This window comes from Alligator sinensis, unplaced genomic scaffold (assembly GCF_000455745.1).
Source record: "Alligator sinensis unplaced genomic scaffold, ASM45574v1 scaffold118_1, whole genome shotgun sequence".
NCBI lineage: Eukaryota > Metazoa > Chordata > Crocodylia > Alligatoridae > Alligator > Alligator sinensis.
In genome coordinates this window covers 1,750,600-1,765,839 of record NW_005841850.1, presented here as the reverse complement: position 1 = coordinate 1,765,839, position 15,240 = coordinate 1,750,600, and the positions used below count along the sequence as shown (strand labels likewise).

The window sequence follows — 15,240 nt, the reverse complement described above, 5'->3', positions numbered from 1 at the left end:
CAGCGCGTCAGAGAAGACTCGATTAACAAAGTCTGGTGGAGCGTGGCAATCGCTGCGCTTCAGCAGCCTCTTATGTCTCGTTTACCAGTGTCAGATGGGCTTTAGTTCAAACACCCCTGCCGCCATTTTTAAGCGCAGGGATGCTGATACAGGAAACATAGCGGCACTTATCACAGCGGTACTTGGAGCCACTCTAAAATGCCATCCCCTCCCATCCCCAGAGCATGTGCAAGAGAGCCCTCCATTGTGCGGTACTAGGAAAATGTGTATTAGCCCATCATAATGTGGGCTGAAAAGCATAGTTTTTTAGTGACACTTAAAGTGTCTTAGCCTATTTTAATGTGCATTAACTAAATTACGGGTTTTGTGCATTAAAATAGGCTAATGAGCATTAAAGCGAGTTTAAGATGGTTGTACTAAAATTATACACTAGCTTTAATTATTTCAAAAGGTGCAATCTTTTAAATATATGACCAGATAAATTAGAACACATGCACATAAACATCAGACTAAAATTTAAAAAAAAATATCTACATTCTTGATCAATAAACCCAAAGATTTAAAAGTCAGAGCTAGAAGTAAAAACAAAAAAAAATTAACATGCAGGTGCAAAAGGCAGCCTTTAGTGCCATATTTTAGCCCAAGCTTTCAGATGAAGATGTTTGAAGTGAATATGCAACTCTGATGCCTTACCCAATGTATTTGTTTTTAGTGTTTAAGAGCGTATTGAAGAAAAGTGCAGAGACAACATTCAAAACCCTTAGAAAAGTTTGTTACCTCACTGTAGTATATCCATAGCCTCATGTCTTCCTCTTTTATTCGTAACCTCTGTGACAGGTATTCATGTATTTCTTTAATAGTTTGCATCCGACTAAAGCAGCCTGTATAAGCCAACACCCGTTTTAAAGGAGCGTTGGGAGAAGGTACATTCCCTGTGAGCATAATCAGGAGAGAGGCAAAGATGTTCATAATGCACATGCAAAAGTAGCAATCAGATCACTTTAATAAATTATTCCTGAGATGTTCAGGTGAAAGCCTTTTGCAAAAAAACAAAACAAAACATATTGCTAACTTGTCTCATTGTAGAGCTAAAATGGACCGTAGTGGAATAGTAGGCTTCATTATACCTGTGGAGATAGTTCACACACCACACTAGAACCAGGCTAGTTTCCACTTGAGTTACTATGATCAGCAACCTCACCCTTGCTTCTTGCCAAATATTTAACAAAGGGACTTTCTAATGAGGCTCTCACTGACAGGAAATCATCAATTGAAAAATACGTCATAAGATTTACCACCGTCACGAACTGGATGATATGCGGAGGTTAAAAGGTAGTTTAAAAAATTAAACTAAAATAGTTTCCTTCAGGATAATCTTATAAAGGATGTTACATATAATGAAAGTGCTAAAACATTCCAGGTCGCTGCTTGGTGCTGGAAAGCAGCACCACTTTGCTGCATCTCTTCCACAGAGATGAATATCTATCTGTGAAAATTAAATCAGTCCAGCAGTTTAACAACTGGCTTACTCTAAGGCTGCAGTCCTGTATAACATTTTGGGAACGTGCCTAGGAATTCAACGTTCACACACAAGTTTGCAATACTAATTAACTCGATTCAGTGCAAAGTTTGCCAATATTAGTGCTGTGACATGCTTAACTCATTTTCTGATCCTGAACTCTCAAATAGCAAGTTTCAAACAGTCTAGATTACTAAGATGTCATCCTTTACTTTTCTGGGACTTGTACAGTTTAAAACCAAGATTTTCTTTTAATATGCCTTTAAAACATGTGGCCCACCAGGCCATTCTATCTGGCCCACGGGGCCCCTAAAAAAATTAGAAAATTAATATATATCTGCTCCTGACTGCCTGGCTTGTGGCCCTCGATGGCTTGCCAGAACTCAGTAAGTGGTCCTCTGCCCAAAATAATTGCCCACCCCTGCTTTAAAACATTCATGGAAGAAAAAATAATGTATCCTAGCCCTGACTACATAGCTGAATAACTTTAAAGTAAGCAACTGAGGCAGTACATTTGCATTGACAAGAAACAAACTAATCTTAAAATATGGAAAATTACAAGATTAAATGCTATATTACAGAAGAGGAAAACGAAACCACAATCATAAGTCAGCAAAGCATCTGTTTTAACTTAATACACCAAACAAATGATTATTCTCTTAAAGATTACAAAAAAAGTATTTTTCTAAAATTAAATATGAGGATTAGTCGTAAGATTACAGCAAGAAAGCATATTTAAAAACTCAAAAAGATTAACTGATTGAAAAAATAATTAGTGCAGAGCGAAATAATTCCAAATCAAGATCAAATTTGGTATATCAGAAAAACATATGTACTTGAATTAGGAATTTTTCGGTTTCCAAACAGCACTTCCCACTGTACTGCATCAAGGAAGAAAAATGATTTTGGATAGTAAGCAGTTTCTGTAGCATAGCTTGATCAAGCAGGCAGCCACTTATTAGAAAACTTTGGATTTTTAATATTACTATAGATTATGGATGTTTTCAGAGCAGTGAAAAATCAAGTATCTGCATAATATATTTTAAACACATTCTTACTAAAGCCAAAGTGCCCCTCAGATCTGATTTTCAGTGATCAAGTCTCCCTGCATCTGGGCATGCACATAAGCATGCAAATTTCCGTTTGTGAATATTCAACCATGCACGCATGCCAAAACTGGGGATCTGCACCGACATCTATAGTAGCATCAGCAACTGTGCATACAAACCTGCTAACTGAAAAGAAACCTGTGTAATGCCTTTTCAGAGCTGGCTGTAAAATATTATGAATTAAAAACTAGTCTTAGGGTGCAAGACCTGAGCAATCTTAAAGTGAGAATACAATTTACAACTATGTGATGTGCTTTAATTATTTTATCAGTAAATAATCTAGGATTGATACCACCTACATGCACTTTTGAGCCCCCAGCACAAAGTTAAACTTTGTAAACTGCCTCAAATAGAGATTTCATGTTTCACTAGCTTAATTTCTTCTTATGGGAGTATATAATAATTCTTTGCATCAGAGTTAATTACTTGGATAACTCTAAACCAACCTGAGTTCAGAGAGACATGTGCACCAGCAGATGAATGAACACCAATGAGATTTATTATACTGTAGTTCTCTACATTAAAAGGACTCTCTGAAATAAATTCAGATATAAATATTCTATAACTACATAATTGATTGCAGATGGAGACAATATGATCTGCCATCCTCAGCTGTTTTTTATGCAGTACTCATTTCTCACTCCCTTGCCACCAATCTAAGATTTATTTATTTTTTTAAAACTACAACTTATTTTGCTTAAAAACTGAAATGCCCTTTTACTTCCCCTCCTGGTAGAAGAGCTGTGAGCAAAGCCCTTTAAAAAGTTTTACCAATCACCTGTTCTGCTTTACAATTGATTGGAAGATGTATAAGCACAGTGGCAAACTTCTATGTTCCTGGATCTTGCTTTTTAGAAAAAGAAACTGCACAGGTGTGTTCTTGCTGCATTCTTAAGTTACCTCTAGGTAAATGTTGAGGAAACACTCTCAGGCTCATCATACCCATATTCACCCAGATGTTCGACTGCTGTGTCCGAGTAGCAGGCTGTTGTCTCAAAAAGAGCAGATAGCAAGGAAATAACTCTAACTCAGGCATGTTCGTTTTGCTGTTTTTGATCACCTGATGAAAACATTTTAAAGAAAATTTTAGAGCCTGCCTTTGCAAGTCTAATGGACATCTAAAAAGAACAGGAAATATTAGTTAAAGCACAGGACTGGGAGAAGATCTGTGCTTTACTACCAGTCCTGCTATAGACTTGTGACCTTGAACAAATATCCTTGGGGATAATACTTTATTTACCCATCTTCTAAGGATATTTTGAAGCTTCCCTAATTAATTTTTGAGAAACTTCAATTAAAAGATGTGATAAGTGCCAGGTTTTAGTAAGAAGTCTGCCTTCAAACAGGGACCATATCATTTGCAATAATAAATACATAACAGTTACTCACAAGGATGTAAAATGAGTTCCCAAACTGTGGTACACAATGTTGGGGGTATGCAAAACATCTCGGGGGGGGGGGGGGGGGGGGGGGGGGGGGGGCACCCCCCCCCCCAGCCTATTCCCCATGCGGGAGAAATAGCGTAAAGGCAGATTTAATTTTCGTTATAATAATAATTGGCACTTACAGTGTTAAAATATAAAACATATGCTGGTAGGGGTACACAGGCAGCTGGTAAATCTGGAAAGGGGGTATGCAATAAGAAAAAATTTGGGAACCTCTGGTTTAGTGAATTCTTTACTATCAAGAACTCATAAGAGGGAAAAAAAGCTCATTTTGATGGACCCTGTTATTCTGAACTTCTTCTGATTCCAGGATGCAGGCCAAATTTGGTTGAAAACTGGCACAGTAACTACAGATCAAAACTGAAAACATATTTCTCCCACATGTTATAGGTTGTTGATGAGGGAGGATGGCAGGGAGGTGGAAAATCAAAACGGGTTCTAACACACTACTTATACCAAAGACTTAAGATCAGTCACAGAAAACAAAGGTTGGAAGGGACCTCAGGAGATCACAGCTAGTCCAATCCCCTGCTCAAAGCAGGACCAGCCCCAACTATATTATCCCACCCAAGGCTCTGTCTAGCCATGCTCATGTACATGCCACCATGCCAAGACACTTATAAGACTTTGCTCTCCAAAGCCACTCGAAAAATGAGGGTATATGAAAGGCAACCATCATTGTTGAGAACATGGGAACAAGAAAAAGAAGGTGGAAAAAAATTAGCTTAAAGTTGTGGCATGCCTATGAAGCACAGGTGAAAGTACCACCAAATTAAGGTTCAGCTTCAGAACCAAGGAGCTACGGAATGAGGCAATGTCAACTTTCTGAGGATCGAAAACCTGGGATTTTATTGCAAACTGTACAAAGAGAAGCTGGGACTATCCCAGGGTAAGGCTTGTATGGAAGTAAGTAACAGGATGGTTGTCTTCCTAAAGAATTCCCAAAATGTTTAGATGCGAGTGCCAAGTTTAAGTTTGCGCACAGGTCAGCAAGCCGCATGTAAACGAGCGGCATCACTGACGAGATCAGTAGCATTTTGTCATGTGGGTCAAAAGTCACTTCCTTCCTTCGATTCTCCTGGCCAGAACCATTCTGGAAAGATGCCTCTCCCAACTATTCTATAGTGAAAGATTTGAGCGCATTTATTTGTGGTGTGTGCAAAATTGCTATGGCTTTCTCCAGATCATGAAAGGTTGGTTTCCATGGAGAACGTGTAGGAGGAGGGTAGCTGAAGCCACTGTTTTTGCACTGTAACATAATTGCCAGCATCACAGCATAAAAGACCAACCCTTCTTCAGCTGGAACACTCACTGAATATTTAAGTATGCAAAAAACAGTTTCAAAATCTGATGAGAAATGAACAGCAACAAAACCCTTTAAAGCAATTGCAATTACCTTATGCAGCAGCTTCCATATACTGGGTCCAAAACATTTTCACGTTTACCAGTCAATTAAGTACTATATACAGACAATGCTGAAAGATTAGAGCTGACCTGAATGGTGAATCCATTGAACAGCACTGAGTTTCTATAAAAAACACCCTGCTTCTCCCCGCCCCAACAAAGTTTGTGTGGATTGTTAAAGCTCTGGACTATACAGAATGCATTATTTCACTCCCCAGCAAAATGCAGCCAACTATGATGAGACACAGTGGTTAAGCAGTGTACAGAAAAGTCTGGAGAGGAAAGTCATATACCTGTGTATCAAGTGGAATGGGCTTTCCAAGCGTATGCCACATTTGGTGGGCATGCACCCATGCACTTCAGATCAGGCTCTTCTGGGCAGCAGGGTTTGCTGGAGCTTTTCCCGTGACCCAAGAACTCTCCTGTACATATGCCACCATGCAGAGCAGAAAGGGGAGCGCAGTGTCAGCTGCAATGCCCTTCTGACAAGCCTCGGGCAAGAACCTGGCATTGGTGGTGGAGGGAGTCTTCTAAAAGAAAGATTACAGCGCAGCTCACTTGAATGAGAGATCAGATCGAGAGACCTAAAGACTTGTGTCTGGTAAAAGTAAATACTGATCTCCAAGTTGCTGCTTTACAGATTTCATAAGAGACTGAATAATTTTCTTATCTGCATATGGACAAGGACATCCTGAGCACAGCTTCTGCTTGGGTTGAAAGCAACAGACAAAACAAGGATCATTAGTATATCATTTGATTCAAGTATGAAGCTGAAACAATTTTGGGGAAGAAATATGGGATGTAGCTTCAGAACATTTTGGTCCTCATGAAGAAGTTGTGCCAGGCCTCCGCTTCAAGGGCCAACTACCCACCTACCTATCTTTCATTCACAGAGCAAAGTGTTTTAATAAAGATGGTGACTTTAATAAAGAAATATGTAGCTGCTGGCTCAAAAGAAGAGCCTGTTAAACCCACAAGGATTAAAGGAGGAAGACAGAAGAATGGAGGGAGAAGGAACCAGATTTTGTACAGAAAAAACAGCGCCAGGCTATCAAACCGTTTGTGCCTGTAAATGGTGTGCTTTGATGCCAGGTGAAAGTGTCTGAACTAACAGAAGAAGTCTCAGAGTGAACAGGTAGCATCAGTTCAGGATAGGACACATTTCTGTTTGGATGGAGACAGATGGTATTGTGCTGAATGAACAGAAAGTCTTTCCCACTTTGGAGCATAAGCAAATCTTACAAAATCATCCCTATCAAGCTGTTGTGCTTATTGGTTAAGCAGTTAAGCCAGTTTTCTCCCAGTCAGCCAACCACAAAAACAACCAGGCAGTAAGATGTAGTGACACTGGGTCTGGATGGAAAATCTTTCCACTGTCCTAGAAAATCATGTCTGGGATCAAAGATGTCCTGCTCGATTCTCCTAAGTACTCCTGTCGTGAGAGGAACCTGTGGGTATATATTAGACCCCCAGACTATGATAACTGAACGTATTTGCTCCAAGTCTATGACTCAGTTCCCACCTTTGGCATAGGTGGGGGGTTTTTTTCACATTCTTTTTAGAGCACATCTGAAAACCGGCTTTAGCAGCCTTGGAAAATATTTGGTCACCTCACCTGGGTTCCTACGTGGCCAAGTTGTGAGGATCGACAGTGTCAAGGCACTTTGGGGCAGTTATGCTCTTGCGGTCATGAAGCCTCCAACTAGAAGTTCACATTTTAGGCTGGTTTTAAGGAGGATTTGTTATTGCTGGCCTTGATCTGAAGAGCCGAAGAAGAAACTGAATGCTATCTATGACTTGTTGAGGAGAATTTATCCATACCTAGCAGACCTAAAGAAACTACAATACTTTTTTTTTTTTTTTTTTTTTGCTAACAAACCAAAAGGGCACAATCTCATAAGCTTGCTAACAAACCAAAAGGAAGTATCCTGTCCTGGCAATGTGTCATCGCAGTGATGAGCCTGAAGCATTCCTTAAGAGTTGGATGGTTGGAAAGACTGATCCTCCGGACTTGTTTGTAGCTCCAGGATGGGGGGTTATTAGAGCTGAGAACTATTCTCAATTTTGCACCAATGGAGGAAATATTTGACTTCTCAAGCCCTTTCATGGATTCAAAAGTAGCAGAAGTAAAAACCGTTCCACGTGGCTTGAAAAGGAGCTGAAAAACCTTCTATTGGTCACTTCAATCTTGGAAGTCCTGAGGAATCTTTGCTGCGAGGGAGAGTGCATTGCAAACTGGAGGGCATGGGGTCAGAAAGAAGAAGTGGAATAGTAAGAAACAATTAGTTCCTAGAACAGTTAGTGGCAGAGACCGTATCCAAATGAAGTACTAGAGGAGATCGGAAGGTTTAGTATCTCACACAGTGCAGAAATTTGACTATGATACAAATCAGTATCCTTCATGATGCACCAGCACCAAGAAAATGTCATGATCATGACACCAACTACCGCTCTTATACCAAACAAAGACTTTTTTCAGTCCCAATACAATTCACGGACTAGACTTTAAGGGGGATGTTCCTCTCAATTCCATTCATTTTGAGTGGGAGTTAAGCACTTAAACCCTGTTGGTGTCATTGAAAAAACTCCTCCTTATATCTCTATAAAAGTATAGCTCATGTGATAAGGGAAACTGCCCTAAAAGTCACGCAAAGGAAAAAAGAATCCTGCAGATGCAACAGAATTTAAAGGCAGTTTCCCATCCCTCCAAGCAAACAGAGTTAATAAATCTACTTCAAATTTCCCTTGACCCTGATTTAAGCATACTTTTCCATAAATTCAGATAAATAATTCAACACATGCAGTAGTTAGGCTTCATAAAACATCTCTGACAGAGCATAGCTTGTTAATACTTCCCCTTCTACACACAGTGATAGTTCAAGGGATCTTCTGAGAGAAATACAGGATTTAACTATAACCATCCCTGTACAATCATCATTTCTATTTCAGAAATACAACTGTTGGGCAGCTAATGCAAGGAACCATTTCAGTAGGATAACTTAAAAACTGAAATGTAGGATAATAATAGATTCAACATCATCCACACAGTCAATTCAGTTTATTCTATGCAATTTTGATACTTATGAAAATAAAAATTACTTTCAGGCACAATGCAGAACTATTTCAGATATAACCATGTTTGAATACAGGAAGTGCCAGTAATATATTCAGCTTCATTTCCTCCTGTTCAAGATTATTATTATTTTTTTTTTTATAAATATTTAAAGAAAATGAACACAGTAATACAACAGGTCTGTCACCTTGCATAGTGACAGACCCATTGCTAATTAGCAAACTTTTCATTGCACGTCAGTAAGTGAACACATGCAATAAAAGCATAATTAATACTAATTCACAGTACTACTGATTCATAAACGCACTTCCTTTTATTCGTTCTTTGGAAAGAGCAAGTTAAGCTGAGTTTTGTTTCATTTTGTAATGTTTCCTAGAACTGGAACTATGGAATATTCTATAAAAGGTAACAGTCTAATGTAAAAGCTCATTATGATCTCTGCTACCAACATTTTGCTGAGGTTGAATGTTATTCATGTTGAATGTTAAGTATAGGACCTGTCCAAACCAGTGAAAGTTATCTGTATTTCAACTGTGTGTAACGGCTCCAGTGAGGAGCGAGATCTTGTACGATGTAATACATGTCTCAGAGCTGCCATCTAAAAATAGGTGTTTACTCTTAACTTCAATAAGATTTTCATATAAAACATGACTTTCAGCTTTTCACATCATATAATTCTGTGAACACTCCAAAACCCAAACCTTATAGCCACTGTAAACAATGACCACATAAGGAGGATGAGAACAGCTTGATTAGATCAGCAGACCAGCAAGAAGTAATGTGTGTTCTGTTGATATATCGTATTTAAAAAAAAAAAGGCTCACGAGTTGCACCCTTGAGTTGTGGCATGTAACCAGTCTCTGCTGCCCTGCCATCTTTTCTATCCTATATTTTGCTCTACTGATTTACAAAGCTAGATTGCTAACTCTCCAGGGTAAGGACCTTGTCCTCCTATACCTCATACTCCTACAGGTGCTCCCTCTGGCCGCCAGCCTCAACTATGATTCTTTAGGTGCTGCTGCAATTAAACACACACGCACACACCCCAAACAAAAATCAGAAGACTTATTTAGGCAAGGCACAAACATTCATTTCTAGTGGTGAGTGGAAACGATTTTCAAGAGTGGGGGCAGACACACAGTGAGCAACCATGCCTTCTCCCCTGCTTTCTGCGACTTTCCCAGATCAGGGTCTGCGGAAAACATGGGCTACTCCAGACCTGCCTTCACAGGGGGACCAGAGCAGTGGAGCAAAGCCTTGAGTATGCTTCTCAAGCCAGGGAACTCCAGCATGACAAGGGTTACCAATTTGTTCTTGATCTTCTGAACTGCCTCAGCAAGTGTGCAAGTCAGTGATAAGTTAACCCTTAGCTATATTGGGTTTACATCTTGTGCAAATTGCTAACTGTTCAGAGAAAAATAAAGCTGAAGCTGACTGAGCTCTCTGCAAGTAATGGTTCCAGTCTTCATTCCCCCGCAGTAGCCAATTACGGCACTCGTATCACTGTTCAGATTCTCTTCAATCCTCTGGAAGTTAGTCTCCTGAGCCCAAGCTAATATCCTCAGTTTATGCGAAACACCTGGAGACAGTGGTTAGCAGATCACTGAGCGAACAAATTACATAAAATTGGCGTCTGCACCAAACCTTGTGGGAGTCCATTCTTTCAGGATACCCCGACACTGATTTTGCAGCCCAGCACCAGCTGAAAACATATGCCTCTACAGCTCAATTGCCATTACAAGTCATCTGTGCCCCATCATGCAATTCTGAAGTGTGCGGTTACAGCTGGGAAGCGAAACTGGCTGCTAAAGAGTGACCTTTGCCTGTCACCTTAGATTTCCCAATCTTGGCTATCATATTTGTCTCCATGACATGGAACACGAGGATAGACAGCAGAGTTGCAATTCTGGCAAAACACTGTCAAAGCCAAACATTTCCTCTTCTCATGCAGCTTAGTGCCTTTCTGTATTCCTTACCTAGAAAACAGTAGGAAACCTCCGTCTTGGTCAAGCTGTAGAAACTGCTTAATTTGATGCCACTTTTTTTTTTTTTTTTTTTTTCTTTTTTTTTTTTCGGTCAACTCCTTGAAAAATTTCTCGGCCAACTTATGTGATATCGGTCATGAGTGGGCCAACACTGTTCACAGAGTCCTTCGCAGCTGTAGTTTTTATGCTATACTGACTGAGCTACCTGATGAAGATCCATGATTTCTGGCTAGACAGATGCATCCTGTCTCTTATGCTGCTCCTTCCCAGAAAGCTCTTGGGCTGCATTCAGAATCAATTTTGGTGGTGTCTAAGTATTTCTGGATTGCTTGGCAGGTTTTATTATTTAAAGGTGCTCTGCACATTCTTCATAGCATACAGGAGTGTTTGGAAAGGCAGCCTTCAAAAGTGCACTGGTAAATCTTGAGTAAGTAGAAGCACAGCAAGGCCAGGATAGTAATGATCCACGACTTCAGTGTCTGTTTCAAACAAACAGTGACTATATTTATTACTTACCGGTCTAGGTAATGATAGATTTGCCCCATACCAGTGGTAAAGGGCTCGCCATACTGGTTCTGGTACCATTATATAATCCCTTCCTTCAACCAGATGTGGAGATTGTTTTAATCTTCCACCTTCCATTGTTAATGATGCAGCCTTCAAAACAGAAAGGCACAAGTTGACAAATCTTAAAGGGATAAAAGAATCCACAGCTGCAAAAGATTTTGGCTTCAGGAATATAAGAGTAAGTTTTAATTTCAAAATGCATCCTAGAAAGTGGTAATTAGCCACTATTTTTCACACAGGAAGACAACAGTTAAATGTACTAATAACTCGTATTTTAAGGTTTACTACTTCTTAAAAAAGAAACTCAATATAAAATACCTATAATTTAGCTTTCCTTTATTACTATACCTCACTTGGGTTATTATAAATTCTAATTTTTATTCCATCATTTGTTATGCTTGTTTGCTTTCTGCCTTCACTCTACCAGAAAAGGAATAAAGCTGGTCAGTTTAATTTTCAGTATACAGCCAACCTTTTTTCTGGTTTACGTGCATAAAGCTGTTAGGTTTCAACGGGCAATGCTTAGCTAGAAACGAGATGTTAACTGAATGCTATGATCTTTGTTCTTTTGGACAATTACTAGGCTCACTTTCACTGCTAGAAAATTGTAACAAAAAGTTGCATTTAAACTATTACTTGTTAATTTCCTTAAGTCAGTTACATTTACCTTCACTGGTTCTTGTGTTACAAGAGGTTGGTTATCAATGGCTCCGGGTTTTTGTGGATTAAGTTGTAGCAATGTATTCCCGTTGGATACAAGTAAACACTGGTTATTATTGTCCGAAGTGTTATGTTGCCTAGCAAAACACATATCGGTCCCTGGAGCGATAGAGTAAAGAGTATCTGTAAAGGAAATGGGCAGTATGTTTAAGCTGTATCTGGTATACATTAAATGTCTCAGCTAGTAAATAAGGATACAATTCTGTATGAAGATTATCGGAAAAGTATCCCCTCAAATAGTGCTTAAATTGCAGCAAAGATATGGAAACAAATCCAAATGACTCAACGCGTCATCTATGCATCCGCACCTGCAAAATGGGGAACTGACTGTATGACAAGTATGCCCAAGTGTATGTACACATACATACCAGTCTGTATGCAAAATAACTATTTTATGTGGCCAAATGCATGCTGTTCTTCTGGACATGTGCATGGTAACCAATTTCTATATTTGATTTTAGTTTTGTGCATACAAAGCAAGAGAGATGGAGATATGTGCAGTAATGCTGCAAATATATTCTTTGTCCTCCTCTCCTACATTCTTATAGAAACACTTTGTGGTTGAGTAACAGAATACTGGAATAACACCGACTTGTGTTTGGCCTCAACTCACAGGAAGAAACCCCAACAGTTTATTAACTGCAAGGCTTGAATCTGCAAGTGGCTCCATCATGGGGGAAACACCTCCTTCCCCCCAAACCTGGCAACCAGACTAGATTTCAGCTGCCTTAACAAAAGAAAAATACATTAAAAAAAACTCCCAACTCTCTCAAGATTACACTACAATCAAGATGCCAGAAGTTTTCCTGCTCCTAGATTTTTTTTTTTGCAAAAAATTATTTCTGTATATGTGTGTGTGCACGTGCAAACTATGCCTCTACAAAACTGTCTTGTCAGCACTATAGTTCACTTAACAGTCCAAAACTCACTTTTATAGTTAACCCACTCTTGGTCCCACTGCAAAGACCACTGACTGAAGGGGGTAGGAGAAAGAGAAAGCCACGGTCTCAGTGGCTCCTAAACAGCACAGAGCAGCTCCAAGGATGAGACGTCACACCGACAGAAACGCATTCCCTAAACACTGTTGACTGGCTAGAGTTACAGAGCAAGGGAGGAACTAAAACTCTATTAAATCTTGCCTCAGAGCTAAATCAGCCTGGCTTTAGAGCTGGCAGAGGGATATGCTTAGACAAATGTGTTGCAGCCTTTGCTGTTTTTGCTTTAGTTGGAGTCGTATTGCTAACAATACAGCTTCGAAAACATTTGTAACAAATCAGTTCAGTTTTTATAGGTCCTAAAATTAACAGCATGTTTTTCTTCTGCCTACAGTTTTAATGCTCCTGAGCCTGCTTCCTGATTTATTCCCATCCACAGTATCTGAGGTCAGATGGTTGTGAGACATCTGTCCAATGACAGATAAGCAATGAGCTGGAAATTAATGTGAGGGGGGAAAATATTTTGGAAAATGACAGTGACAGGATCATGGGGGGAAAAAACCCCAATGTTGAGAATAACTTGCAAGATGAGCAAAAAAATGCTTTGTTTAAATGCCTTGTGTGTCCACCACACATTCAAACAAGCTCTTACATCAAACCAATCCATACGTGTCATTTTTCTAACTTCAATTTTGCTATCTTTTAGGCTGGAAAAGCTCATGTGATACTTAGTTCCCTGAAGACCTATCCTAGATTAAACCTCTATGGAAACAAGATTTTATGCTTACTGCTGCTAGTAGTCTCTGAGGCTTCTGATGCAGTAGAAATATTATCTGAAATTTTTTCTTCTGTGGCACTGAAGTAATTTAGACCTCCCATTTTTTCTTCTCCCTGCTCTGATGCATGGGTTGAAGCAGCTATGACTGCATTCTTACCTCCATTTAAAACAAATGAAGATTCGATCATAACAAGGTTTGCATCCTGAAATTGGAAAGGAAAAGCAAAGTGAATTTTAGGCCAATATCAAACTGGAAACTGCAAATCACACAGGCACAAAGTTCATATGCTATATTACTTTACACCTTTATTGTTCCTTCTAAAAGATCTAAAAAGTGCTTTACGGCAAGTTATTTTCCATTTGCTAAATAAATGCCAAGCATAGGCAGGAAACATTCTGAAATCATGCAACTAGTACTTTTATATTACACTGATGAATCTCATTGAAAACTCTGGAGTAGAAAAGAACATCAATTTTTCTAAGAAACTGAAATGGCAAACGCTTTTTAAGGAACTCCAGTTATTGCTGATAAACTTTTAATATATAAATTTACAACTGGCCGAAAAAGAAGGGGTCTTTTGGAGTGGTTTGGGAGTCTGGATGGTTAAACACCTTTAGAAAGATTGGAAGAAATTTAGTGAATTTAAATTTGTGAAAGAATACCGGAATTGTAAAGAGCACTAGGATGGCATAGGCAGGGGCTATGTACATTTTCCTTACCCTACAAATCTGATGTCTTTAGATGCTTTCCATTTTGCACGTTTGGTGGTTCTGAATGATTTCAGCTACACTTTCATATCACAAGAGGCCGAGAAGAAAAGCCACCAACTATTGGAACAAGATGGAACTATTTGGGACCATCATGAAGAACTCTGAATAGGAAAAAAGTATGTGGATGCTTCTTTCTAAGCTTCAAGCCTACAATGGAACTTACTTACGGATTTTGATTGATACTTGTTCAATACAAATTACTTTATTTCAAATAAATTTCAACAACTCCATTTGAAAGATATTTGAATGTATTTTAAAGTTTTCCTTCAGTACAAGATTTTCCCCACCCTGCAGTAAACAACAATCTTTTACCAGAAAGAAAACATGGACCTAGATCTAATTCTCGGTGGTAATTTCAAAAAAAAAAAAAAGTTCAGCAGAGTGCAGTGCCATCTGCAAACCGCACTGATACTAATCTATAAAATATAATGTTCAGGAACATTTAACTTCATTCCTCGCTAGTATACAGAACAGCTGAGCAAAACTAAACCATGGCCGTTTCAACAACCTGCTTAACTACAAATTTCAACACCATGTGCTCGCCCAAAATACTTTAACAATAAGGAAATGCCATGCATGGTAGCCCAATTGTAAAAGTCTGCAGGCCAGCCAGGACAACAACTAGATGCCACGTTTTGTACTTTTGGGGAGAAAGGAGTGCAAAACAAGCACTCTCATCTTTTAGGCAAGGTGAAAGGAGGATTCATGGCACCCAAAACCATCTTATTGGTCAAATAAGAAAATGATCCTGACAATATCTGAAAAAACCCAATCTAGTCAAGAATAGTGGCCACAAGAAGAAACCTCAAAAGATAAGGTGGCAGAGAAATATGGTGAAAGATCAGAAGTTAATAGGTACATGGGATGATCTCATATCCTCAAAAAAAACAACCAAAAGAAAACCAAAAAAAAAACCCCCAAAAAACAAAACAAA

The 15,240-nt window shown here is 39.1% G+C and overlaps 1 protein-coding gene across 1 annotated transcript in view; it reads right to left on the bottom strand.

Moving 5' to 3' along the window:
* The window catches only part of USP32 (ubiquitin specific peptidase 32), a 131,244-nt gene that overhangs the window by 26,616 nt on the left and 89,388 nt on the right, over window positions 1–15,240 (bottom strand). The window contains exons 14-18 of the mRNA XM_014522638.2: window positions 13,546–13,738; window positions 11,770–11,945; window positions 11,052–11,192; window positions 3,529–3,688; window positions 778–932 (exon numbers count right to left, since the gene is read on the bottom strand). Coding sequence (XP_014378124.2) covers window positions 778–932; window positions 3,529–3,688; window positions 11,052–11,192; window positions 11,770–11,945; window positions 13,546–13,738 — 825 coding nt within the window. The remainder of the gene's footprint in view (window positions 1–777; window positions 933–3,528; window positions 3,689–11,051; window positions 11,193–11,769; window positions 11,946–13,545; window positions 13,739–15,240) is intronic.